This window comes from Stigmatopora argus, chromosome 11 (genome assembly GCF_051989625.1).
Source record: "Stigmatopora argus isolate UIUO_Sarg chromosome 11, RoL_Sarg_1.0, whole genome shotgun sequence".
NCBI classification, from domain to species: domain Eukaryota; kingdom Metazoa; phylum Chordata; class Actinopteri; order Syngnathiformes; family Syngnathidae; genus Stigmatopora; species Stigmatopora argus.
In genome coordinates this window covers 5,285,307-5,312,455 of record NC_135397.1, presented here as the reverse complement: position 1 = coordinate 5,312,455, position 27,149 = coordinate 5,285,307, and the positions used below count along the sequence as shown (strand labels likewise).

The 27,149-nt window shown below is 45.0% G+C and overlaps 2 protein-coding genes across 9 annotated transcripts; both read right to left on the bottom strand.

Moving 5' to 3' along the window:
• Positions 1-89: 89 nt before the first annotated feature.
• Positions 90-20,976, bottom strand: marchf8 (membrane-associated ring finger (C3HC4) 8). 7 transcript variants are annotated; one of them, XM_077613017.1, is made up of 9 exons: positions 20,691-20,976; positions 17,125-17,329; positions 8,379-8,429; positions 5,960-6,039; positions 5,108-5,746; positions 4,389-4,569; positions 4,072-4,207; positions 3,957-3,971; positions 90-3,515 (listed from the first exon to the last, which is right to left on the bottom strand). In XM_077613017.1, the coding sequence occupies exons 2-9, from the start codon at positions 17,227-17,229 to the stop codon at positions 3,208-3,210; spliced, it is 1,515 nt and encodes a 504-aa protein (XP_077469143.1). In that variant the 5' UTR covers positions 17,230-17,329; positions 20,691-20,976; the 3' UTR covers positions 90-3,207. The 7 variants fall into 7 exon arrangements, with proteins under 7 accessions (XP_077469143.1, XP_077469144.1, XP_077469146.1 ...); XM_077613018.1 differs by lacking the exon at positions 3,957-3,971; XM_077613020.1 differs by lacking the exon at positions 5,108-5,746 and having other exon boundaries at positions 20,691-20,972.
• A 794-nt stretch (positions 20,977-21,770) lies between these two features.
• zfand4 (zinc finger, AN1-type domain 4) lies at positions 21,771-26,888 on the bottom strand. Of its 2 annotated transcripts, XR_013303997.1 has the most exons (11): positions 26,600-26,888; positions 25,745-26,011; positions 24,909-24,984; positions 24,732-24,799; positions 24,472-24,661; positions 24,253-24,406; positions 23,989-24,001; positions 23,039-23,899; positions 22,828-22,882; positions 22,583-22,700; positions 22,483-22,513 (listed from the first exon to the last, which is right to left on the bottom strand). XR_013303997.1 is itself a non-coding variant. In XM_077614003.1 (10 exons), exons 2-10 carry the CDS (start codon positions 25,926-25,928, stop codon positions 22,378-22,380), a joined length of 1,944 nt encoding a protein of 647 aa, XP_077470129.1. In that variant the 5' UTR covers positions 25,929-26,011; positions 26,600-26,888; the 3' UTR covers positions 21,771-22,377. The 2 variants fall into 2 exon arrangements, 1 of the variants encoding a protein (XP_077470129.1); XM_077614003.1 differs by having other exon boundaries at positions 21,771-22,513; positions 23,039-24,001.
• Between the last annotated feature and the right edge of the window lie 261 nt (positions 26,889-27,149).

Genomic DNA, 27,149 nt, shown 5'->3' with positions numbered 1-27,149 from the left:
TGTCTACAGGTGGACAAACCGGAGAAAAGACTGGCTACACCAATCAAACAGGACTATTTTTCTTACTTGAGAACATTCAGTAATCAGCCTTAAAAGCATCTCAACGTTTATTTGGTTCATTTCAAATTTTACACTTATTTTTTGTTCAAACAAGGGGAACAGAAAACACACCAATAGAATGAGCTTAAAAACAGACTTTTGTTTTTTTTCTCCGTACCCCAAACGTTGTGTTTTTAAACCCTTCTTATTCTAAAGTCGAATTGACAGACAAAGTTGTGGAATGATATCATAGACACGGCAACAGTCATGGGAAATGTTCAAGTCCGCTCCAGTCAGTAGTAAACAAACGTACCTAGCTTTCGGAAAGTGGCCTTTTTTTTTTGGCCCCTCCCTCCCTCATCTGGACGTGGTCAGTCGCAGCAGCAAAGTACTTTTTTTAAGAGCTCGCTAAACAGGAACATCAAAACAAATGTTTACATCTTAATGCCAGGAGCCAGCTCCCTTTTATTATTATTATTTTAAAAAAAAATCAGTACAACAACAAAGAAACATTGCACAGCTTAGCAGCCACCTGAAGCGTTAGCATATATTCAATAATAACACGCCAAACCATATTTGAATGCGGGTTTTAACCCTTTAGGTGCCATTGACGACAATAGGGCTCAAATCATGTGGCTTTTGAAAACTGCAAAATTAAAACTTTTCCAGACATTCAATTTTCATTCGCTGCCAACCCTCCCACTTCAAATCCATTGGACGTCTACAGCACTCAATGGCAGCCAATGAGTTATAAAAAATGAGACTGGGAATTGATTTTTTGGGGGGAAAGAAAGAAAAATATGGCCATAACCGGGAGGGATTTTTCTTTTAGGTCGCTTTGACGTGATTTTTAATGAGGAATTTGACTATTATATTGCTATTAATCGTTAAATTAGAATTATTAGATGATTTGATGGATGGGATGTCTAGTGCCGTTTATGGCAACCAAGGAGTTAAAAAAAATATGGAAAAAAATGAGTTGGAGATCCTCGATTTTTTTGTGGACGAATAAATGACAATAACAAATATAGCGTGAATAAAACAAGTTTTTGTGGTTGAAAAGTGAAAAATTCAATATAGAATGTTTTTTTTGGTCCAGTTAACATTTTTGTTTTTTAGTGAGTGCAAAAAAAAACAAGAAAAAGCGTTAAATAATTATTCTAGTATTACAGTAACATTAAATAGCATCATTTTAAGCATGATACCTTGAAAGTCAAATTCAATTTCCTTTGTCATGAGTTAAAAATAGCAATAAATTAAATAACTAATATCAAAAATGTTGACAAATAAATACAAGACACCAAAAGTTAATTACGCTAAGCGACAATTGGAAAAAAAAATCAACAGCATTAAAAGGTAATTGCACTTTTTCCCCCTCATATTTGAAATCATCGCATTGCAACGAGTCTCTTAACAAACAGAAAAAAAACCTAAACTTCCAAATGAAGTCACTGTTAAGTTGACATAAATTAACAAAACGCCACAAACAAAAGCGTTGTTTTAATTTATTGCTGCCGAGCAGTCGTGGTTAGCGTGTGTTGTCGTCGGGTGGATTTTTATGGTATCATCACTGTCAAGTAGAATTTTAAAAAACAGGCCTCGTAAAGGTTAAGAATGAATCCTAAAATAAAGGTTTGCCTTTTCAACGTCAATTGCCGCTTTACTGCAATGTCGACCTCCCACCAACAGAGGTCGCCAGAGAGGGAGTCGATTGTTTTAGTGATCCCTTGACTTAGTTCAATAAAAAAGCTCATATCTCAAACTAAATATACAGCTAACAGAGTACAAAATATTTTCCATAAATACTTGTAACAGCAGAATTTTTTTTTTTGAAAGGTCGATGATGACCACTAAGTTTTTGACACCAAAATCAAGTTCAATTTCTCGGGAATGAATCTTAGCACTAGACTTTGGATAAAAACGCAACTAATGCTCCCAAATCCCGATTTTTCGTCGACGAAACTCTCCAATTGGACGGCAGATTTCTCCGGGAAAGCAGTAGCGGAATGCGGCGAAGACTTAACGTGACCACGTAGGCGTATTTTCCTGAGGCTCGTTATACAGCGTTTACCGGATTTATCGGAAAAGCTTGCTAGCAATATACGACGCTCACTTTAAAAAAAAGCCACACTTAACGCTTTCCTGAATGAAAACATACAAAGTGGTCACGGTGAGTTCAAAGACATAGAAAAGTTTTTTTTTTAGTTTTTGCAACAAAAAAGTGTACATTCTCGAGAAAGTTAGCGGGAACGCGGATGCGCAAAGTCAACCGACATCCCGTTCTTCACGTTTTTTTGGGGACGTACGTCGAGACGCCCGCGTCGTCCACTCGTGTCGGGCAAAGACGGGAAAAAAAGTGCCTTAATGGGCGTCTGCCGGCGGATGGACGGAAAAACAACGACCAGTCTGCGTATTCTTTTCTTTCTAACCTTGTGTGGCTTTCTTTTGGGTAAAGAAAACTCATTGGGTGCCATTGACCACGTTAGGAGTCCAATCTATTTTGACGGGGAGGCTTGCAGAAATGGATGTCTAATCTTGTCAATGGCAGACAATGAGTTAAATTGTGTGTGTGTTTGGACTAAAAACTCTAATAAATGGCATATTTGTTATTCTTGTCTGACTATTATATTATATTTGCAATTCTCTGCAATGACATTAAGAAATATTTTTTTGCTGAGGACTAACTAACTGAAAATGGAACATTTTTTTAGCGACAACATTTTCACTGAAAATCATGTTTGACATCTTCAGACAACCCCAAAAAATTGTACGAACACTTTGAAAAAAAAAAAAATTCTTTGTTAATCTAATGGCATTGTTTGGGTAACATTTTGACCAAAAAACTGCTGTGTTTTAACCATGTCTTGTATGACGACGGAGTACCAAATTTGATATTTTAATGCAGTTTTTCTTTTGCTAAGACTCCAAAAAGTGTGTGTGTGTGTGTATGTGGTCTTGCCTTTCCATTTGTTGCCGTTTTCATCTCCTTCGTCAGCGTCAAGGTTGTGGTTTTCCGTCTTTTTCTACCGCACGGCCTCAAAGAGCGTCCAAGGCTGGCTTGACCTGTGAATTTTTCTAGACAAGTTCAACTCTCTGGGCGCCGAGACGGACGGCGACGCTCTCCGCCCGTCCGAGGTCCCTCAAAGAGGCGGTGGCGTCCGGTGGCCGTCAGACGTGGAGCACTTCCATACTGTATTCGTCCGTTTCCGTGCGGTGGGAGCAGTTGGTGTCGGAACGGGCGGGCGGCAGCGCGTCCTTGTTGCGCTCCACGCCGGGCTCCAGCAGCGGCGGCTTCTCCACGTTGGCTTTTTTACACGAGTCGGGCCGGTTCTGCACGTAGATGACGCGGTTGTAGGCCTTGAGTCTCCTCCACAGGTGCACGTAGACCTTGCACTGGACGTACATGAAGACCAGACCGCCGGTGAAGCCGATAGCCACCACCACCAGTTTGGTCCAGAACGACCACTCCATGATGCCTGACCAATAAATAACACCTCATTACAAATGTATACTATACTTAGTGGCCTTTTTTTACAGTCCTGCTATTCAACACTAGAGGGAGACGTTTAAAACAAACATTAAAAAAAGCTAACATGAAATGAAACTATTTAAAAAAAGTAACATCAACCAAATGCTTTCTGAAAGAAAAATACTACATCTATAATTAATTTTCATGCACAACTAAATGTAAGTTTCCTATGAATCTAGGTCTCATTTTTCCCATTTTCCTCAGGCCTGTTGTTTTGCAAATTGTATTACAAAACAAAGCCACTACCCATACTAACGTCTTTAAATAAAACAAAGAAAAACTTGATCTACTAGGGTGAATTAGCAGCAAGTAGGTAAATAGGCAAAAGTAAACAATGGCGGCAGGAAAAAAAGGAAACGAGGATCCCATGAGTATGGCAAATATTTACCTGGAATACTCCGGGCTGCGTGAATAAAGAGAATACAAGAATGAAAATTGCCCCCATTGCTAGCGGCGCTATCGCCGTCGACGGAGGCCGGCTGAGTCGGGCTGGGGCCACCGACCTTGCTTGATTTCGTCCGCTGTCCTGTTGATGAGCACGTAGAGCGACCACACCACGCAGGTGATGGCGATGACGTGGAACGTGACCGAGCACATGATCTTCCTCCGCTCGCTGGCCGTCATCTGGAGCTTCTCCCACTGGAGACATTCAAAACAAAACACAAAAAGTCTAGTCACCGCGCTCCTAATCCATTTCCCAATCAATCCGCATTTAAAGACGTTCTTCAAGCGGGAAGGGCGGCGGCCAACGAACCCAGGTTTATTGGCCGCCATCCTTCCTTCCCACTTCAACTTGCCACAAACGTGTTTCAATTTTTACCTTGCGCAGAGGCTTGAGTTTGGTCTCCATGATGAACTCGTACTTGCAGAGCTCGCAGCAGCGCGTGTCCGAACTCTTGATCCACTGCTGCAGACACGACTGGTGCACGAAGCGCAGGCTGCCCATGCAGTGGCACGGCGTGATCAGGGGGCTCTCCTCGTCGCCCTCGCAGTGACAGATCCTGAAAACGCCGCAACGCAAAACACACGCTCAGCAACTACTCTGTTCATTGTTGACGCGAACCTATGGTCAAATCCTCTTTTTTTTCCCCAAAAATATTTGGAGTATACTCGGGGCTCGTCAAGTCGTCGCTCAGGTTGTTGTTGTTGTTCTTGTGGACACTAACGCTGAATCTGTCATTCATGAACACATCATCTTGAAACTTGAGCGCTACCTCGCGTGGGCCTGCACTTATTGATTCTCGGAGCCCGGAATTGGCGCAAGGAATTGGATTTGTCACTAGACACCTGTGCTGCAACCCCCCCCCAAAAATGGTTGAACCTTCAGAGACCACTTTGGAGCCCCAGTCAAGGATATGAAGGGTAGTACACTTAAAATGAGGACAAATGAGTGGCGTGGGAATGTGTTTTGTGTATTCTGCAGACTACAAAAAGCCTCAACTACTCCACTTGCATCACAAGGGGGGTCAACATCGGGTCTATCGAGTCGAGAGGGGAGAGGGGAGGGGGTGGGCACCGTCCAAACAGTCAGCCACCCACCTGCAGCAGTCGGCCGACAGCGAAAAGGGCGACAGCGGTTCCGTTTTGGACGAGGCGGGCGACGGGCAGCGGTCCAGGTCGCCGTCCTCGTCCATGTAGCAAAGCGGCGCCAAATGGAGGCCTTTGGCTAGCTCCAACTCGCTACCTTCCAAGATGGCGCTGGACGATTTGGGCAGGCTGGACGAGGTGGACGATCGAGAGAAGGGGAGGAGCAGGCGCAGGAGGTGGGCGCTGGGGGAGCGGGGCGGCCAGGCTTCGGAGGGGCCCTCGCCGCGCTCCGACGGGACAGGGCCGGGACGCGGCGACGAGAGGACGCCGTTGGTTCTCGCCGGGGAACCCCGAGTCCGGGCGGCGTCCTGGCCTTTGCTCTCCAGCTCCCCTTCGGAGCAGGTGCGGTCGATGAAACGCAAGCCGCGATAGAGACCGTCCACCCGCTGGCCCACGTCGTTGAGCGAGACGGAAAAAGGCAGCGGGCCGGGGGGCCGCGGTCGCCGCAGCAGAGACAGCCAGTCGCGCCGCTTGGAGGCGGGGGCGGGCGGCGCCTCCGCCAGCACCGTGGTCACGCCCACCTCCTGGCTTTTCCCCTGGGGGGCCAAGAGGACCACCGCCGTCCGCTTCTGACCTTCTTCGTCTGCACCGCTGGTGCGTGCGAGTGTTTGGAATGTAAATGCGGTGAGAGGCGTGGACGACGGCGTGGAGGGGAAAAAAGAAAAGTGAAATGAAAAGGTTGGAGTGGAGAGGTGTGGAGTGGTCGCTTTGTTTTTTTGGAGGCCTTGTTTGTTTTTTGTTTTTGTTTTTTTGAGTCGTCACGCCTGGAAAGTGTCCCTCAAACAACTGGACGCGGTGGCTTACCTGCAAATGTCTTGGCTGGAGGGGGACACGGAGGTTCTGGAGAAGCTGCTGGGAGCGCTGACGGAAGTCGGGCTGCCGGCCTGCGAGCGCCACAAACAAGAGGTGCACTTTATTGCGGCGTCAGCAAAGCGGACACATGAATTATTCACATTCGCCTTCATCCGCTGCCATAGAGTGTGTCAATATAAAGCCAAACATTCATGAATAATACAGTAAATACCGCCCCTTATTCTATGAATAAATATGCTTTCGTGACGGCTCAACTTCGGAAAATGATGACAAAGCGGCCAAAAATCACGACTTTGATTATCAATCAATTAATTACCGACCCGGCCGTTCCGATTACACAACAAAAGCCGACCCTCCAAACTTCGGTAGTTAGGGAACCTATGGCTCGGGAGCCATGTGTGGCTCTTTTGATGGGTGCTAACCTGTGAGCTAAAAATATGGAAACCGTTAGCGAGAGTTGATTTCCCAAACGCACCAATAGGACACTTTTTCTACTTTAAAAGTGGTGAAATGATTTTTTTTTTTAAATGCACACATTTTCATGTATCTTTACTTTTAAATTCTGTGTATGGCTCTCAATGAATGATATTTAAAAGTATGAATTGTTCATGGCTCGCTCTGTCAAAAAGGTTCCCGACCCCCGCTTAGAGGTTGCTGGTCAAAACCCAGAAGCGCGCATGAGCATTTTAGTGTGAAATTGATTTGATTTCCGAGGGCGCCGGCGGCCTGACGGAGTTCGATAGATGGCTGCGTTTTCAAATCATCCGCCCTTCGATGACATACTTTTATAGTCACTCACTTATATCTCATCATATCTTTTTCAAAACGAAGAAAAAGTTCACTGATGGATAACGTTGTCCCGTGTCTAGTTTAAGTCGGCGGTAGAAGGACAAAAAGTGACGTCAATGGTGGTCTACGACTCACTGAAGATTCCCTTGTGGTTGTCACCTTAATCGGCATCTCACCAATTACTAATTAGTGAGAATAACGGCATTACCTAACAGGTATAATTACCCAATGTCGAGGCGGATGCCACCTGTTCGCCGACGACAATATGTCGCCGCGTGGCACACTTTGGGAACGAAGGGAATAAAAGATGAGGCTTGAAGACGTTCTAACGAGAACACCCGGGGGAGGAGACGAGGCTCGAGAATTTGATTGGACGATAGTTAACTTACGACTTAAGAGCTTTAAAATCCCATGAAGAACATTTGGACTTTCAAACGCGTTGCTTTGGACACCTATCGCCGTTGCTTCCGCTGACGATAGACGTCAAAGCATTTAAGTTGGGGTGGCTGCCATGGAATGACCCCTGCTAACAAAACATGACACCGAGCCGTCTCTCTTTGGGACGAATCTTGGACAAAAAAAGCTTCTATACACACACACACACACACACACACACACACACACACACACACATTCGGGGCACGCCAGATGTTAGGCTGAACGTCAGCCTGAGCGGCGGGCGGCTCACCCACGCAGATTTTACGACTGCTCTAATACTTTAATTCCAGCCCTCCTCCCCCAAACACACACACGCACATGCCAGATATAATTACGACTCCTCATTATTGACTCCTATTTTTTATTTATTTAGAAAGAGCTCATTTCCCCTGCCTATCAAGGGTGACCTTTGCCATTTCCCCATAGAAGGAAAACGCTACCGATTGGCGGACGCGAGATCCAGTTATGGTCGATAGGTGTCAAATTGCAGAAATGCTCTTATTTTTATTTTTTTTTCAGCCTGGCATCACACAACATGTAATTTGGCCAGTTGAATTCAAGTGACATTTCTGCTACTTTAAAATTCAAATGATCAATACCCTTTCATGTGTGTGTATATAAGGGTGGTTCTTTAAACTACAGAAAAATGCGGCTTACCAGTGTAAATTTACCCCTTTATATATTTTATTTATGATCCATTTTTTATTCTGTCAGTTCCAAGACAGGAAAAAAATCCAAGTTTGATGGAATAACTGGAATTTTACTGCTATTTTTGAGACCAAATTCTAATGTGTTTTTTTTTTTACCACCAATGACGACTAATAAGTTGCCAAAATCCTGAACGGTTGAGGTAATTACGGCCCAAAACGCCATCCTCTTTTGCAAATCCAAGATTCCTAACATCAATGAAATGGAAACGCCCCTCCGCCATGAAATGAAGCCAGGCCGTTAAAAGCGCTCACGTGTTGCCGGCGTTTAAAAAGTCGGGAGCGGCTCGCTGGCGGCGGACGGCTAAGTGACCCTGGCATGTCTCAGTGCAAGTAAATAGTTGATCCTCTTAAGAGACACGGGAGGATTGCGAGGGGGCGGAGAGAAAATAGACCCCCGTGTGAACTCTGTTGCCGACCAAAACGGCGCCACTCGATTGATCCCAGAGTTCATTTTCAGCCCTTGTTGCGCTTACCTTTGAGATATTGCTGGATCGACTCGCCGAATGACCCAAAGGTTTTTCATTCTGCAAAAGAAAAACACAGGTTGAGTCCACAGGGAACACCCCAAAAAGAATGTTTCTTGATGCCAACATTTCAAAAAGTAACTAATTTCTTGTTATGGGTTGCCAGTTACATGGCAAGATGTCGTCGAGAGAACAACTACGCTGCCTGCCGTGACCAAGCGGCTGTGCTAGCATGCTGAAACCAGGCAATAAAGACTTTAAATCACTTCAATCTTTCTGTGAAAGCAATCAAGGTGAGTTTTTTTCCCCCATGGCCACCTTAACTGATAAAGAAGCGCCAACGGGTGTCGAGCCGCGTGTCGTCTCGGTGTTAAAAGCCACGCGCCACTTCTTAATGACAAGTCGATGGCCGTTACGTAACATCGGCCGGCACACAAGCTTCCCTTCCGAAGGGCTTTGGGTACAAAGAAATCTTGTCCGATGCGCCGCCGCACGTGCTCGATTTGATCTTGTTTATCACGTTTGCTACCACGACATCCCTAGAACGTCACAACATTCATCGTTTTTCCATTAATGGAATATATACCGTTGTAAAAGGCTTTTTCCCAGAAGAAATGAATGATAGCCACGCTTAATCCGGAGCTCGAATTCCCAGCAAAGCCTAGACGGAGACATTCTGAGAACACCCCCCAAAAAGCGATATTCTGTAAACAACAGCTGGGAATAAACAGAAGACGACGAGTCGTGCGGATCAATTTGCTCGTATCTAATGCGGACTATAAACAAAAAATGTCGGAAGATATTCAACGATTTTAACCAGAGAAATTTGAGCAAGAGTGCTGCCGATTGTTTACTTCCGTATTTTACAACAACAACAAAAGGTGTACCAAAGGCAAGGTTCACCCAACGCTTTGCTTTCTAAGCCTGGTGGGGTGCCAGGTTTTCCAGCTTACAAGTACAATATTGTACAATATTTATTATAACAAATATTTTCATTGTATTTTTCCCCCCACATTGTTGAAGGTGTTGCAAACACTGTTAAAAATAATAATAAAGGGGTCAGGTTGAGTGGAAAATAAATGCTACTGTAATAAAAGTCTGTATATTCATCCATTTGCTGTATTGTCATGCACAGCCAATCAGTCAGCTAAAGGTCAGTTGTGATAAACACGGCATTACCAAAAATCTATCAGAGTGCAGTCAAACTCAATTTTCATACTAAATGAATACGAGTAACAAGGCGGAGGTGGAGGAAATGTCTTTGGAAAAAGAAACAGAGTGAGACGTCGTGCTCTTCCTGTCATACTCATTTCTATGTATATTTATTATTATGTCATTGCGCTGCGTTCCGTGACTTTACAAACTTTTGGAATTTGAAGAAAGAGGTGAAAATAAAACTAAATACATTCTTTTTTTTTAAAGCAGTACAGCAAATGCCAATTTAGTTATTTTCATTTTTTAAAATACATTGTTTTTCTCTGTGTGCCCTGCCATCGGCTGGCAACCAATTCAGAAATCGAATAAATACATTTTGCATTGTCTTTTAAGGTCACTGCCAGCAAAACGATTGGACGTCTATTCCCGGCAATGGCAATCAATGAGTTAATCAAGCAGTAGTCGTAGCTGCTAAGCAAGTTGTCAAGCATGTTAAACTCCCTTTTAAAGGCTTCATTTGACAATACCGCCAATGCAGACGCAGTGGTGCGCAGAAGACGTGAACCAGAACGGCGTATCGACTTCCTCCCTGTATCAAACGTTCCAGACGAACGGTCTTAGTGGCGTTTCCTGCCCTTCCCCCACCCGCTGTCAGTCTCTCAGGGATGAAAAGTAGCGAGTGGCCGCGGGCCAGGAGAGCAGACGCGCATGCAACTTTTTTTATATGCAGGTTAATAGACATCTGAGCAGGGAGAATCGCTTTGTTGGATTGGCTGGGATCGCCTTCAGCAGCCATCGCGATCCTTGTGAGGATTGACTGGAGCCTATCGCTTTTTGTTAACTATTCGTTGGTGTGTGTTCAAGGTAACTCACCCACAAAGATTTTTTTTTTTTGCAAACTAGCATTACGTTTGTGGTGATCAAATTTGGGGGCAATGAGGTCAAAGGTCACAGGGCCCACTTTTTAGGTCAATAATGTCTCGAACAACCCATCCACTATCTAAACTGTTGCTGATTAATTTGATGATTGATTCGTTGTCGTGGCTGCATGTAAAAATATTAAAAGCCTTTATTTTGGACGAATCTAATTTAAGGCAAAGTGTGTAATGGATGCCTCCCTTTTTTTTTTTTTACTGGAGTAAATTATTCCCGCTGGCGAGCATTAAGTGGCGGTACAGTAATTCCATCAGGACGTGGACAGTGTCCAACATTCCATCTTTGCTCGGGGCCTAACGAGAGATGCGACGGCATCCGACACGACAGCCGTAGCCTCCGTCTAAATGAGGGTGGAGGCGCCATCCAATGACAAATAAATCACCATGCTAAAATCCTTCTTCATTAAACGCAATCGGAAATTCACCCTCACGCTCGACGGGGCTCACGATGACTTTTGCCGAAAAGTCCGGCCGCAGATCATCGTTCCCGCGCCGTCTCCGTTGATTAGCGATGTTATTAGTTTGTGAACCCTCTTTATCCGGGTGATGTAATCACTCAATTACACGCTAGCAGAGGGCAAGACTAAAGAGCGTTATATAATGAAGAACGGAATGGAAGGAGTCAAAAGACAATTGGCGTCTTAATTTCTAGGTGGAAAAGGGGGAAAAAGGAGTGGCAAAAATAACTCCCACACAGTGCTCATCTGGAAGTAAGAGTATAAAAACATGATCAATTGACACGCATGGTTAAAATAAAATTTGCGCCCGAGTATTTTCGCACTCGAACTTAATTAATGCTCCGTCACCTGCAACAGGTTCGAAGCGCTGCCTTGACATGTGACTGACTTAATCTCCGCCCCCTCCTCCTCCCCCAGCTGTGGATTTGACACAAAGCTGTGATTTTGGTCCACGATGCCATACGCCGAGCCCGCAGCCAAAATACACGCTGCTTCACATTAGCGAAAATTCACGTTACGGCGCCACCGACGGCGACAAACATCCGACCCATTTGGACCGGGATCGCCCCACGGCTGCCGGCCCTTCCCAGACGTCCCCCTCGGGACAAAGGCGGCAAAACGTTCAAATTCAATCCATATAAATGGGTCAAATTTGACAGTTATTCCACGAAGCCCTGCAGATTGCTCTCGCCAAGCTAACACAGTGACCGCAAAAAATTCCTCTTTGAAAGCGTCAATGAAAGGCGGTCGGACGGCACTCGAGCCGGCACCCCCTCCAGTCATTCCAAACAAAGACGTGGGGGTTAAAGCACCGGGAAAAAGTGGGTCAAACCTCCACCGTGGCGAGGATGTGACGAACAAACAAGCAGGAAGAACAGAAGCGGCGGTACCGACGCCACCGGAGAAAAACAACAGCGACGCTGCTGGGAAGAAAAAAATAAAAATAAAAACCCACGTTGGTGGCCAAGAAGCAGAAGGCCGGCTTCTGACGAGCGTCTCCGAGACCGCCACGCGCAAACAGATGGCCAGGAACGTACCTGAATTTTAATTTTCCAACAGGAATTCATGACTGGATCCCGAGGCGCACCTTTCTTTCTCTCCCTGACGAAGACAAAGGTTCCCGGAGGGGCCGTGGTGGGGGGGCGACGAGAGGATCGTTATAGAGCCGGGTTACATGACCCCTCGCCGAGACGCCTGGGTCAATTCGGAAGAGGATCCGGCGGCGACGGAATAGGACCAGAAGGAAGAAAAGGGATGGCCGGCCTACATTTTGGGCAAACACAGAAGCTTCTAGCGCCGCTTGTCCGGGCTCGCTCTTCGCTCTCAGCTGTGTACACACACGCATACGCGCGTTCAATCGGTCCGTCAGCGTAATCCCATTGGCCGAGCCCATTCTTCCTCCAGCTGATCTGGATGACACGGGGAGGGGCGTAGCGCTGGTGAATTATTCATGACGAGGGAGGCGGCGGCGGCCTTTAAACAGATGGCTTTCTCCCGCACGGCCATCTTAACCTTCAATTACTCCCCGGTGGCGCCCACGTGTTAATACCTCAACCTCTTAAAGTAGTGGACGCCGCCGGTCAACGGCGACCGAGCGACGCGAGGCGACGGTACTCCCCGAGCTGCACCGATCGGTGGCTAGGTTGCAGTCACCCTTCCTGTTAAGTTGCATTCAAGGGGAAATGATTCACTTATTGTTGACTGTATTTGGATGGTTTGATGTTAGAGACCACTAATAATCCTTATTTAGAGATTAGGGACCAATAATTCCATACTCTCTATGTTTTCCTAAAAAAGAAAGGCGGTAAATGACATTTGATAACGCAAAGGAAGCCAATTTACACAATAAAATACACTTTAGTAAATATGACTTTGTGATCATCCCTGCCTTGGGCTTTTTGCAAGTAGTCCATAGTAGAGCTCATTGTATGAAATTAGCTACTAACGCAGAGGTCGGGACCTTTTTGACAGAGAGCCATAAACGATTCATATTTTCTAATGTTATTTCTGGAGAGCCATTTTCAGAATTGAAAAGTAAAAATATATGAAAGTGTCTTTTTTTTTTTTCATTTCACCACTTTTAAAGTACAAAACGTCCCGGAATTCTTTTGACAACATTGTTATTGCTGTTGCTAATCAAGCAGTATCAATGAGATTATGCAGGCAGAAGAGCAATGAAAAACAAAATGATGATTAAAGTGGAGGTCGAGGTAGAGTCAACGCCACAGTGTCGACGTGATGCTCCTATTGGCGCATTTGGGACTCCCTCATCAGCGATTTCCATATTTTACCCCACAGTTTAGTGGAGAGCCATATGCACCCATGGAAAGAGCCACATACGGCTCGCGAGCCATAGGTTCCCTACCCCTGCACTAACGTTATCATCCTTGCAGGCCGCTAATGCAATCATCCAATAAGACACCGGTGTATGATGGAGTAGCTCGTAGAGATCCTTGTAGGACATTAGCCACTAACGTCATTTTTAGCTGCTATACTTATTATTTGTACGACGTTAGCTGCTAGCGTTATCATCTACTGAATTAGCGATGTCTACGTTCATTATAATATTGACATCGTTTTGAAATAATGGCCTAATTCTTTTTTTTTTTTTTACTAGTCGTCACCAACATTTCTATGGACGTTTCTAATGTCATTCCAATTTCTAAAAATATCAGAACTACCAAGAAGCCCATTATTTTCGATGTTATGATGTTTTCAATTTCTTTTTAGTGTGTGGGCAGACCCTCGAACGCTTTGTGCTGACCATTCTCCAAACAAAATGTCCTTTTGCTACACCCTTTGCCAGTCTGCTTTGAAAGCAAACAAGTCAAAAGAATGCAAGGTCGAAGCGTGCTCGCCGCAAGAAGGAAAATATGAACGCAATGCTCCCCTTTCACAAAGTACAGTAAAGCCCGATTGGCTGGCGACGTGGATACGGGAGCACTCTATCGCGCCGGCCGGGGTGACTCACTGTTATGGAACATAGAGGAACGTGGCGTGCTTGGATGGAAAATAGGGGCGGCGCCCATCCAGCTACGACACGTGTCTGTTGAAATGAAATGAAGCGGAAGGTGCTGCTCCAGATCCACTACTACTATTTAACTTTGGAATGAAATAAACTGAGACAAACACGATTAACTCAAGTGGCGTTTGGCGTCCAATGGAAAGTTTATCGCTCGGGGACGTCCAATCTATTGGTGTCTAGATTAGGCAGCAAATGAAATGTGTGCTTTCTCTGGCCAAGATTTTTTTCCCCCACTTTTGTTTCTTAAAACAAGAGAATGGAAATCAGCTAAATAAATGGCTTTCATTGATGCCGTTAGACGTGGAATCCATTTTGACTTGAGCGGCTGGGCAGCAATTATTTGATCACTGCAAGCCCCCCCCCCAGGCAAATTGGATTAGATCATCTAAATAGACAATGATACATTTGTTTCGGTCAATGGCAACGAACGACTTAAGGTTATCTAAGGAAATAATCAACTATCCGCTAAATGATACGAACCCTTTTCACATTCATAAAACAGAAGCTGCTTCTGCACTTTGTCAACGTGTCACACTGCAATAAAAGGGCTACGAAGACAAGCCCCCCCGAAATTTGGATTCCCGTAATTAAACATTACAGCAGTGGATGAGCAGCTCTTAAAATTATCGACATTCAGCGTCGCGTTTTTTTGCGCTCCGTTAGATCGAGTTTCCAGCCATAAAATACCTTGGAAATGAACGCCGTATGATAGCAGCCGACCTTATTCAACTGGCTGACATTTGCGGTCACACGGATTGGACGTCTAGCGCCGTCAAATAAGACGCGATCGTGTCCTGCTCAAATAAAAGATCTGCGTAAAAAGGCTTGAAGGGACAGCTTCTCTTTTCCCCCCCAAAAAGCCTTTTGCAGGAAAAGGATTTCTAGCATTATGCGCCTCACAACTCGCCCGGCCGGCCGCCGTCACCTGCCACTAAGCAGATGGCCCGACACAACCCCCGACAGTGGGACGGGCCCAGCGTGCCTCTCCGCCCCCCCCAAAAAAAATTAAAAGGCCACCATCAAGATTGTCGGGGCACGTGCTGAAAGTGGAGGCTCAGCAGGACCGAGATGGGCAAGGTCAGGGTCACAAAGCTACAGCTCCTGAATTTTAACTCTTTTCGGAAATCCTCGCAACACATTAACGGGAGGCCTTGTTTGAATGAGAGCCAATTATTGATGCTAGTATCGGGCCCGAAACGTTCGTAATGACCAGAAGATCCCTGTAAATAAATCAGGAATTCTGCACTATCATTTTTTACTCTTTGATTGTCGTGGTTTAAGCATTTCCAAGGTATTGAAATGGAAATGTCATAAATTCCAGCCATGTGGCTTGTTACTACACGAGCGGCCTCTAAATGCAAATTGGTCGAGGACTATTCACATCGACACTGAGCAAATATCAGTTAGTGTCAAAATGGATGTCGCAAAACGTGAAGACGCCTTGAAAGTCACTCGCTGGACGTCTAGTGTATGAATCTGTAATATTGCGCCAAGATTTAGAGATTTCTTGTCTATCCAACGATTCACATGGTCGAAATCTTTACATTCTATCGAGGTTCTTAACGTCCTTGACGCCAGCTTATTTCACTTTTTTTTCAAAAAAATTTGCTCTTGAAGCCGAAGTGGATTGTTCGCCGTGGCTTCCCTGCCGCAGACGCGTGGCACTTCTTGTGCAGGGGCGGGCGTGTAAAAGACGCCACCTGTTCGTGGCGGCCTGCGGGAGGGAAGCTGACTACACAAGAACGGACATGCTGGCTTCCACAAATGGAGACAATGGAAAAATGACTCTTCTACCCCGTAGCCATGCAAAAACATTAACGTAGCATAGTACACAGTGTTAATGAGAAAGGTAGAAAAAGATATCATTATAGACATAAAACTCAAATGCAATAAAAAAATTTTTTTAAATTCAATAGAAGAAAAATGAAATAAAATGATTGGTTATGAGAAAACGCCTTCATCTGATTGGTGTGTGTGCACTTTCTCATATTGATAAAAGCGCCCAATAAAGTTGAGTTTGGAGCTAAGTGGAGCACCTCCGCAGCCAAACGATTCATTATCATCGCACGGCTTTTTGTCAGCCGCCAGCTCGGAGCAATTGTCGCGTGTCAAATCAAAACGCGGGGAAAAAAAGGGAGCCCCGTCTTTTACAGCCGCTAAATTACGATCGGAGGTGGAGGCGAGGCCATACGCGCTTAGACAATCCTCGTCTTTTAAAGCGTGAATTCCACGTTGGGAAAATTTTAAATGCAAATGCTGACGTTTAAATGGGAATATCGCACGTGGGAGGCTTGGAGTGGGGGAGACGCGGGGAAAAAAACAGCCATACACAAATGCCTCGGGAATGTAATTAATCTCACCTAAAAATTGCTACGAAAAAGCACTCCATTTCCTTTCATTTCACGTTATGACTCATTGCAACGAGTCCAAAATAAAACTAAGACAGCAATAGCTATCCAATGACACGTTTCCCGTCCTTCCAATTAGAATGGATTGGGAAAAACAACAAATACTTCAAGATATCTACTACTCTACGTTACTGTCAGTGGATACAATAAAATAGTGTGAAACACCACTACACCAGTACTACTACTACTCCCTCATGGTTTGAATACAGATTGTTGAAAATTGACCAAAACCACTAACCTAATTTGGACATCCATCGCCGTCCATGTCACTGAATGTTTGTTCACTCCCAGCCATTTTCAAAGCGGATTGTTGTTTTTGCCGTCATATGAAAAAAAGTATTCCGAGGAATCTCTCAACACTCCAAAAGTTTGCGTGGCGCCACGAGCTCTAGTCTGACAAGTTGGAGACGTATTTATCAAGGAAATTGGACTTTTGACTCCCAAATAACTCACACCAGGAACACGTACGATGCATTTTGAAAGAAAGCACACAGCCCATAATAACTGCCTTGGCCCGTCAATTGCGAAAACACCGCCAAATGTAGTCTGGCTGTCTAAAACAAGATGAGCTTCCAGCCGATAAGTCAGCAAAATTTCAATGGTTGCAAAATGAAAACCATTTTGAGCAAAAGCCCTAAAATAAATGAATACAACATGATATTTAACAACAAAAAAACAATATAAGACAGCCACGTTTGACTTCACTTTTACGATAAAACTACAAAATGTTCCCCCGAGCGACCGGTCAATTGTACAAGCATTGTCCTCACATACCTGTTTGTCCTTGTCCTTGGCTTTTCCGCCTCCGCCGCCACCCGACAGCCGCGACGAAGTGACGTCACGCGGGGTGACGGAAATCTGTTGCAGTTGCATGTTCATCCCAAAGGAAGGAGGACGGTGAAACGCTGAGACGCTGGCTTCCTCCCCCCACCGCCGACGCCTAATTGCCAGGCATTATGGCGTGGGGCTGCGACGTCCACTGCAACGTCCAGAATTCAGCCAAAATCAACAAGTGTCCCAAAATGCATGAAATGACCTCAATTAAAATAGTTACATTTTTATGAGCAAACTTTTCACTCGCCCTAAACGGTTCCCATTTGACTAGCAACTATCCTCATCGTGAACCTATTCCTCGTGATTCTTGGTTGCTAGGCAACACCCACACAGTGGTATTTGACGGTGAATGAAAGCCATTCGTGTCGAAGCGTCTCGCGAAATCGGCGTGATGATTTTGAACGGTGGCGACACGTTAAAAATGAATGATTACTTTCAAATAACACCAGATGTTGATTAACTACATAATGGAATTCATCGAGCTCAATGGCAGCCAATGGTATAAACTTTTTTTCCCCACCTGGAATAATGAAAATATTTTAAATTGAGGACTTCATCAGCAATTATTGGGTGAGATTACTTACATAAATCACAGATAACCAATTCCATTGGCCTAAATGGCAGCCAGTAATTTGATATCTTGAAATTAATATACATTCATTGAGAACGAGGTTCATTAGAACAGTTACTGTTAATCTATTGGTCAATTGCATTGTTAGCCAATGAGTTCAAAGAAGCCTCCAGTCTCATTTCCTTCCTTAACACGGATTCTCTTCTTCCCCCGTTGTGACTCCTTAATTATCGCATTCCGTTCCCAAATTGCCAATTGTTTGTTTACAAACCTCCAAGGTTAATGAGGCATTTCTTTTTTATTATGCCACTTTTTTCCCCCCAATCAGCCGAGTGAAACCGCACATGACCCGCGGCACCGCATACACAATTTAGAACAACCGGCGAGAATAGATGTCGACCTGTCGGAACATCATTACTTACTACTTTCGATGATTTATGCAGAAAAAGTAAATATAGTATTGTATTCTCATATTATATGTTAGCAAAAGCAGTTTATATGAGAAAAAACTGTAAATATCCAGGGCTTGACACAATAACTTCAATTTTATCCTTAAAAATTGTATTGATTTTTTATCCTTTTTGTGCACAAAGTGTGTTTGTGTGATTACTGTTTTAAAACATGTTCACACATGACTGCAGGGTTACAAAGAGGAGAAACATTCCATATAAACTGGCTGATGCTCACACCAAAAAGTTATTCAAATTTTAAGTATTTGAGTAGTTTTTCAATTGCCATTCTTGCTCGTTGAGTCAAGAATCTTAAATGTAAGACATTTCCCATTCAGTAGATCCGATGTCAGCCTCCACTTTGAACTTGTAAGATAAAATCTCATGTTGCTTTGACCCACTTTCAATTTTGTATTCAACTCATCACACGATAAACACCACAAGTCTACTCGACGACCGACCATAGTCCACGGCCTCTGCCCTCTGCCCGATCCTGTCCCGTTTACGTCATCGTTTTTTAACAACCAAGTCATTTGTGACATAAATGTATTTGATTGTACAACCTCAATAGTCGGATTGGTGTGAGTTTTGATTATACATCTTTGAAAACTATTTGACAATAGTCTATCATTTTAATTAATGTTTAAAATTAGAGCCACAGGATTGGGCTGCTGTCATCAAAGAAATAAATGTTTGATTGAAGCGGCCAACAATGGAAGCTGTCCAACTCCACTTCTCACTAAAATAGTCAAAGACATCAGTAGGCACTCACGACGTCGCTAACAATAGCGGCAGCGAGCTCCTGATGGAGCCCCGGCGTAGTCGCTTCACAATGACTCCCCTCGAGGCATAAAGCGGCAAGTTCATTTGCCGGCCCACAAAGACGCCTTCAGTCTTTGGCTCATCTTGGACGGAATCCCAATGAGTGACGCGCCGATGCGCACAAAATGCTCTCCGGCGAGATTTTTCATTCTGACCCAAGGCCGACCGTGGCCGCCGAGGCGTCGGAGGAGCCGGTCGAGTCATCTTAACCTCGCCGAAATGTCGTCTCCTCATCCGACCGCAAAATTTGAGCACTTCAACTCTGGTGAACATCATTTTCCGACACAAGACAGCAGATAAACAATGTTTTAGTGGAACGGAACATGCGCCAGTAATTGGTGATCAGATGAACTAAGCATTTTAAATGTGGAATAATTTTTTTAGAGTAGTTTTTGACCTAAAAATGCTTGACGTGATCTTTTTTGACACACTTAAAAGTAACATTCTCATGCTATGTTACCCCGACTTTACAGCTTTCAACCGGCACACAGGATTTTATTGCCCAGTATGTTACTGTCTGATGCGTAATCCCATTTCAGATAATCAGTATGAGGAAGGCTAGCATTGAGTGTTTGGGTTTAAAAAGAGAGATTTCACATGTGCGCTACAACAAAAAGGGCTAGTGCTTGCTGTTACCCATGAGTATTTCAGATGCTGTGGCAAGCATTTTTTAAGAGGACATTATGTGGATTTGAGAATTTCTTCTTAGTAAATGTAATGTATTTTTTATGGGGTTTTTTTATGTTTCCGAGAACATGAATGGGATCTACAGCCTTACAAGTTCAGAAATTACAGTTAAGAGAAGATAAAATACACACAACACAAATACACTTCGCAGAATAATTGCATTAGTTTCATAAATCGCTACACTTCCGATCTATCTATTCTAAATCGATAAGAATATTTGAAATAAAAAATGTATAAAAAGATCAAATCGAATAGGAATATATATTGTCAAAAACAATACACAGATTATATGTATTTTGCAAAAATGAGATTCTGTATTTTTATTGCATTTGGTGTAAACAAATATGTACAACTAAGAAATGAATGATCCCTAAATACCACCATCAATCACATCCCTTTAAGTAATAGTAAATCAAACATTTCATGCTCATAATTTCATGCTCCAGAAACAAGAGGAAATGTGATGTTTGCTGAACAATACCTTTTTTTATTTGTAATAAAAACAAAATAAGCATTCCACTTACCTCCCCCTTTCTTGTAGTTTTAAAATACAAAATAAAAAAGAATATTCCAGATTTTCCTGTTTAGAAAAAGCAGCATTTATGTTGCCAGGTCAGAAGCTAGCTGACGAAAGAAATTCAAAGGCCGGCCATGCTTGCATCCCACCAGGGAGTGAAAGCCAGCCCCCACCGATTCCTTCGCCCCTCCATCATCCATCATCCACCTCTTGCAGTTTCCACAAGAGTTGTATCCCCCCAAAAAACGGCAGTACACCAGACCAAAAACTAAAACACGAGCGTGATTCCTAATCATCAAAACGATTTCATCCATGGCGCAGGTGTGCATAATAAAATGTCCACCCCAGCCTAAGAAAAATGGATCAATACCACGCCAAAAAGCCATGATCATAACAATTACGACGCGATTTTAGAAGCCCATTGAAACACAGAACGAGAAAAAAATACGTTGTTGCTTACCTTATTAATGTTGCTTCCAACAATGTGCTCGTTTGTAAGCGTCCGGAACCGAGCGACAAACCGACGCCAACACAGCCGCCCTCGGGGCGCCTTCCTCGGCGTACCACGGTCGCCTCGCCTGGCCTCGCCCGGAGCTTTTTTTCGTCACAAAGTGCGGCGAGAAAGCCCGTCGTGGATTAAAATTCACGTCAACCGCTCGTTGCTCGTCAAAGCCCACGAAACAGCTGCGTGTGGCGGCGCGTCAGCCACTTCCGCCTTTACGTGGAAGTGGACGAAGAAAGAAATAAAAGAAACAAGAGCGAATGGTTGAGAAAAGAAAACGAAAGAATAAAACATCACCGTGGTGCCGATTGCAAGGAAATGGTAGCAGATGGTTGCGATGAGTGGTCCACCTTTTGAAAAAATAAGTAAATAAAAAGCTCGTTTTGTGGCAGTGCCATTGACGGTGATAGACGTCCAATCCTGTCCATCTTGGTCTCATCGTTAAGAAAAAAAGGTGTTCCTCTAGTAACTGTTTGGCTGTCAATGACGGCAATGGACCGACGGAGACGATTTGTATTTATTTCCAAACATTTTTATTGATATCAAAATGTCTATATGCCAAAATCATTCATTTTCTGTTCCGATTATCCTCATGAGGGTCGCGGGGGGTGTTGGAGCCTATCCCAGCTGACTAGCCCAAATTGCAGGCCAACCAATCCCAGTATATATGCGAAAATTCACTCAATTAAAAATGCCATTAGTTGACAATCGGCATACTTAGGGTTAGCTTTTCCTCAACAGGTGGAACGACACCCGTTTGGGTCTCCTTTTGTGGGTTTTAGCTGAATGATTAACCGGCGGAATGTTGACCGTGGGGCTCTCCCGAACTTGTCCTTGCCTTTGGCCTGATTACTAATGCACAGCCCAGCATGCTCACAACAGAGCCTCTGTTTTCCTAACTTGAAGCGAGTTTGCCAAATGTGTGTGTTTGGCACCGTTTAAGTCCAAAACATTGTCATGCATGTGCGTGTTTGACCCCATTTAAGTCCCCATCATCAAATCCTTCACTACTATTGAAAATTAATTATGAGCAACCCGTACGGAAAAAAACTTTATTTCAAGTCAAACCCCTGCAGTTGTGATTTTTGCACCAGCTGAGCATGTAAAGAAAAAAAACAACCAACATTTTGGCAACCATTATGACTAATACATTTAAATGATATATAATTATGACTAGCATCCACACTGACACAGACTGCATACTGGAATTTAAATATTTTATGAATAAATATCATCTTCCTCAACTCATTTCTTGACATTTACGGTGATGGACGTCCAATCCATTTCAACGTTCATTCATTTGAATGAATTGGACGCCTATTTGTGAAAAACCCGTTTCAAGAGATCCAAAGACATTATTAGCCACGCAATTGTACGTCCACCACCGTCAATGGCAGTGAAAAAGTTAAGCGTTGGATTACGTGGGGGGGAAAACAACCACAACAAACAACGCCTCAAACTTAGGTATAAACGTTAGATATTTCTAAAGTGCATCTGGCCCAGAATTCTTTTGTATTTGTCTGGATTTTGCCCGGAAACAAACAACCAACATACCTACACGTGACATAAAAAGAACGCTTGAAACGCGACTCGTTAGAAAAACTGGGAAAAACAAAGCACACGTTGACGAATAGGACGGAAGTTTCTAGATCTTGGGTAGCTTGAGGGCGCTGACCAGCGGGTTGGTGTCCCGCAGGAAGCGCCGCCCCGCCCCTTTGTAATCGTACGAGCAATCGTGCGTCTCGGCGTAGCGATGAGCGGCGCAGAAGTTGCTGCCGCACCTGTTAGGGGAATTTAAAGCGTTATTGGGTCTGGGCTTTTGAGGGAGGGATTTGAGCGAGCGCTCGTACCTGCACTCGTAGCTGGAGGCTAAACCGGTCTTCTTGCCGCAAAGGTAACAGTGTTTGGAACTCTTTTTCTTGGTGCCAGAAGGGGCCTTGACGGGGGGTAGGTGGTACGTCGGAGTTGCTTGGAAAGGAGAGGATACGGAAAGATCGTCAAATACTGAACTTTTCTCAGCGATTGTGTTGAGTGTTCCAATTGTCTTCAATTCAAACATGGACATTCTATTGGTTCGCTCACGAGGTTTTCTTACCAACTCTCCTATATGGAGGCACGATTCCTCTGCTGGATACCAGATTTTTGTTCATCTGTGGAAACAAAAGTCAACTGTGTAAGAAAATAGAATTGTGATGTCCATGAAAAAAGCATGAATCTAGTAATGTTTTTTTTTTTCAGTCTTAAAAAAAAACATTTTTTTCAATAAATACATATCTAGTCAAGATAGCAAAATTTTGTTTTCTCACCGCCTGAGGGAGACCAGGAAGCCTGGCGGCTGAAACTCCCTCCCTGATCGGCGCGGCGGCGGGCAACGGAACACCCGCGCCTTCCGTCGTGGCGTCTTCGGACCTGGCCGACAGCGAGGCCAGGAGCTCCAAGTTGCTCGCTTGCTCTATGCCGGCTTGTTTGGCCACCTTGCCCACGTTTCTGCCGTCCCTCTTGGAGAGAAGCTTGGAGCGCTTGCCGGGCGACTTCACCTTGGCGCTCCGGAGGCGGCCCGCTTGAGCCGACGTCGCCGACGGGCTGCACGGCTTCACCTGCGTGTCGTAAGGCTGGAGGCGTGGCTTCGAGGAGGCGGGGCTCAAACCCAAGGCGGCGCCCAGTCGTCTTAAGTCGGCGCCGCCGCTCCCGAGCGACCAAGTGCCGAGCGGCGCCCCCACGTCGAAGGCTTGACCAGTTTCTTCGGATTGCGGGGCCAAGTTCAAGCTCAGCGGTTCCGCCATTTCCCCAAACGAGGCCACGGCGGCGGTCTGCGACGGCGCCACCCGGCCGCCGGATTCGTCCAACAAACTCAAGGCCACCGCCTCGCCGACCGGCTTGAGCGGCTCGAACGCGGTTTCGGGCGAACTCCTGGTGCACAGCGGAGGGAGGCGGGGGTAGACGCAGCCCCCCAACGGGCGGCCACGTCTCACATCTAAACGGGAAATCTTGGGAGGGGGTCGGATGCCGGCAAAGGGAGAGCGTGTGTCCTCTTGGAGCGTGTAGCGTGTCGGCGGAGAGGGGAACGACGCCGGGCTCGGGACCGGCAGCTGCGCAGTCGGAAGTGGACGTTCCTGATCCGCGATGGGAGGCGGACGCCCCGCCGGCTGGCGCGACTGGCTTTTTATCTGCGGGAGCGAATGCAAAAGGCGCCGGTGGAGTCGCGTGATGGAAGGCGTCGGGTGTGGGCCGGAGGGGGGACGCGGTTTTGCCTTACTCGTCTTCTTTGGCTGAGAGAGGGGTGACAAGTAGTAGTTATTTGCAAATACATGCTTTAAAAAGGATCCAGTGTGATTTTTTTTTCATTTGACAAAAGTTGTCCAAACAAAATCGATTCAATTCATTCATTCTCTGAACTACTCATCCTCACAAGGTTCGCGGGAGCCTATGTGGCGTGAAATCAAATGAATTTGGCAATCGTCCAATTCGCTGGAAGTGGGAGCGCCGACGAGTTGAGACGGAAAGATGACGACAACGCTACCTTCTTGTTGATGTTCATGTCTTCCATCTTAGCTTTGAGCGCTCTCATTTTGTTCATAGTGATGGTATTTTCCCGGCTGTGCGAGGCCACGCCGCGCTCTCCGTCGCCACCACCGCCGCCTTCCTCGGTGCACATGTTGCACGCCGAGCCAGCGCTGGAAGAGGAGAACACGCGTACAGGGTCTGAACGGGGCACCGTGGATGACATTTGAATGCAGACCTGAGCGATTCCGACATAGGGGGGAGGGAGCTGTCCCCCCTGTCCACCACCCGGAAGAAATTGATCTGATCGCCCTCGCGGTAGACGACGATGAATGTGAGCGGCTTGTTGGCCGAATTCTTCTCCCAAGCGTCCTCCTTACAGCCCTCCATTGAGTCCACTGCTTCTTTCATGGGATCCTCCATTGTTACTAGCAAGAATTCAGGAGGTTTTTTTCAGAACAGTCCAAAAATACACAAGTTGTTCTTTTTTTTCCTAACCTCGTCTGGTGTTGACTGGACCTCCTCTCATAGCCAAGACCAGCTTCAAAGTGCAGCCTTCCTCAATGCTGTAAAAAAGTATACACATTGACTAGAAACTAAGGGTTGTAATCACCGCCAAGTCGGTCTCAATTCTTTAGACATCGATAATATCCGACGGCGGCGAGGAGCAATTACCCGTAATCGTGTAGACGTTGTTCATCTTCCAGCTCCAGGTTGTTCCAGATGAGATGTTGCTGGGAAACTGGGATGCCTTTGACAGAGAGTCGCACACGTTGAGAAAGAGGCCATGAGAGAAATCGATACAGAACGATCCAGGTTTACAAGACTCCCATAGACCATGCCACTAAAAGCTGGCTCATCACTGCCCTCTTCGGGCGGATTGATGCTACTGATTCGTCTCGTCGATTTTTTTTCAATTGTCTAACTACCTACCTAGTTTGAAGTTGTACTTATTTTCTATTTTTATCCTTTCATTCATTTTCCATATTGCTTATCCTCACAAAGGTCACAAGGGGTGCTGGAGCTTATCCCAGCCAGCTATGGGCAGCAGGCGGAGGACACCCTGAATTAATTTCTAGCCAATCACAGGGCATAAGGAGACCTAGGGACAATTTAGAGTGTCCAACCAGAATAGCGTGCATGATTTTTGGGATGTGGGAGATAAGTGGAGTACCCGGAGAAAACCCACACACAAATGTTACATAAAAAAGGAAGAGAAAAAAATATTTCAATAATTTCTTATTAAAAAAACACATTTTCTAAAGGGAAAAACTAACCATACCGATTTATCTGTGCAATTCACCAAGAGTCATAATTTGCAAGCATCTGCTTTTGCTTAAAAAAGACAACTCATACAGTAACAGTATTCAATGGCCAACTTATTCGGTGCATCATTTTTGTTTTCAATGCACATTCACAGCCTGACTGGTTAGCTCCTCTAAAAAATACTCATTGATGAATTGACCTTGAGAAAAACTAAACGATTCCCATCCACCTTATGATTTTACTACCTTCAAGCCTTTGTATCTTGGCCTTGACGGAGATGACGGCCTCAAAGGGCAAGACGCGCAGCTCGAAACAGGTCCCCGTCAGGGTCTCGATGAACAGCTCGATGGGGTCGTACAGCAGGAGCGTCTCGTGGAACTCCTCCATGTGGTTGTCGTTGAAAAAGGGGGGCTCCTTTCTGTCCGTCATCTCTCCGGGTGTCGACTTTACGGGACCCAAAGTGAGGAGGGAGAAAGTGGGGCGGCACTCATCGTGTGGAATGATCACTACAACTTCAAATATTAAAAGGAAATAATTATAATAAAATAAATAATGAGGGGCAGGTTTAAATTATCAATACTTAGTTTTGCCTAGAACTGCTTTATTACCTTTGTGTCATCATGTAGCTTTAACCCCTTTATGCCACTTTAACCACATATCATACTAGATAAAAGCAGCCTTAATGTTTTTTAGTTTTTTGTTTTCTTTTCCATAGATGGTTCTTAAATCAGTTATTTATTTAAGCCTTGGTGTCAAGGGTTAATATTGTGCCTACCCAGTGTACAATAACCGATTAAAGGGGGTTTAAAAGAGCAGCACATAATAGGAAGAAAGGGATTTGTGCCTTTGATTTGAGATGCTCGGAAATAACGCCTTGTGAGGAAATATGAGCCAAAGTGACAGAAAAAGAGCAGCAAAAGTAAAATATTGGGGTGAAACAGCACTCAGCTGGTTCATTAATGAAGCCGTGAGGGCTGGCTATAGCGAGCGAGCGTCTAATTACGGTCCCGTGAGAGGACGCAAACGGTGTTAAACATTGTTGTTGTTATTTTAAGGAAAAAAAGAAAGAAAAGTCAAAGTAATGTTTAAGAGAGACTCACCCGTCTAACCGGCGCTGCTTTCTCGCCATGGTAGCTGTCAACTCAAACAATGGCTTCCGCTCCACAAGTATACAACCAGCGGGCTAAGCTAGGCTCGGCTATGCTATGCTACATCCGCGGGGCTCCGACCTCTCTGCCCGCGTGCCGGTGTCGCTGTGGTGGGCGGCGTTACGTTGGCCAAAACAGAGCATTGCATCACGTCCAACGCCACAAACGAGAACGAGCCCGAGGCGTGTCTGCGGGAGGTCACCGTCGTCGCTGTCACTCACGCGGGGGTACGGGGAGGGAAGGGGAGGGAAGCGGAGAGGCGGAGTTGCCATATAAAAGAGACGGTCGCCAGCCAACCACAGCCTAAAACCCACACAGGTCAATAAAGATAGAAAAAATCAATCTATATTTAATTATCTTAAAGATAAAACAAATAACTCAACAGTGCATTTAACTCAGTTTAGTGGTATGCATTTTTTATAATTAATCTGTGAATTGTCAAAAACGACTAGCCCAGTTGGGTCGGAATTTGCCCAATCTGGCAACACTGCCTCTGGTGGCT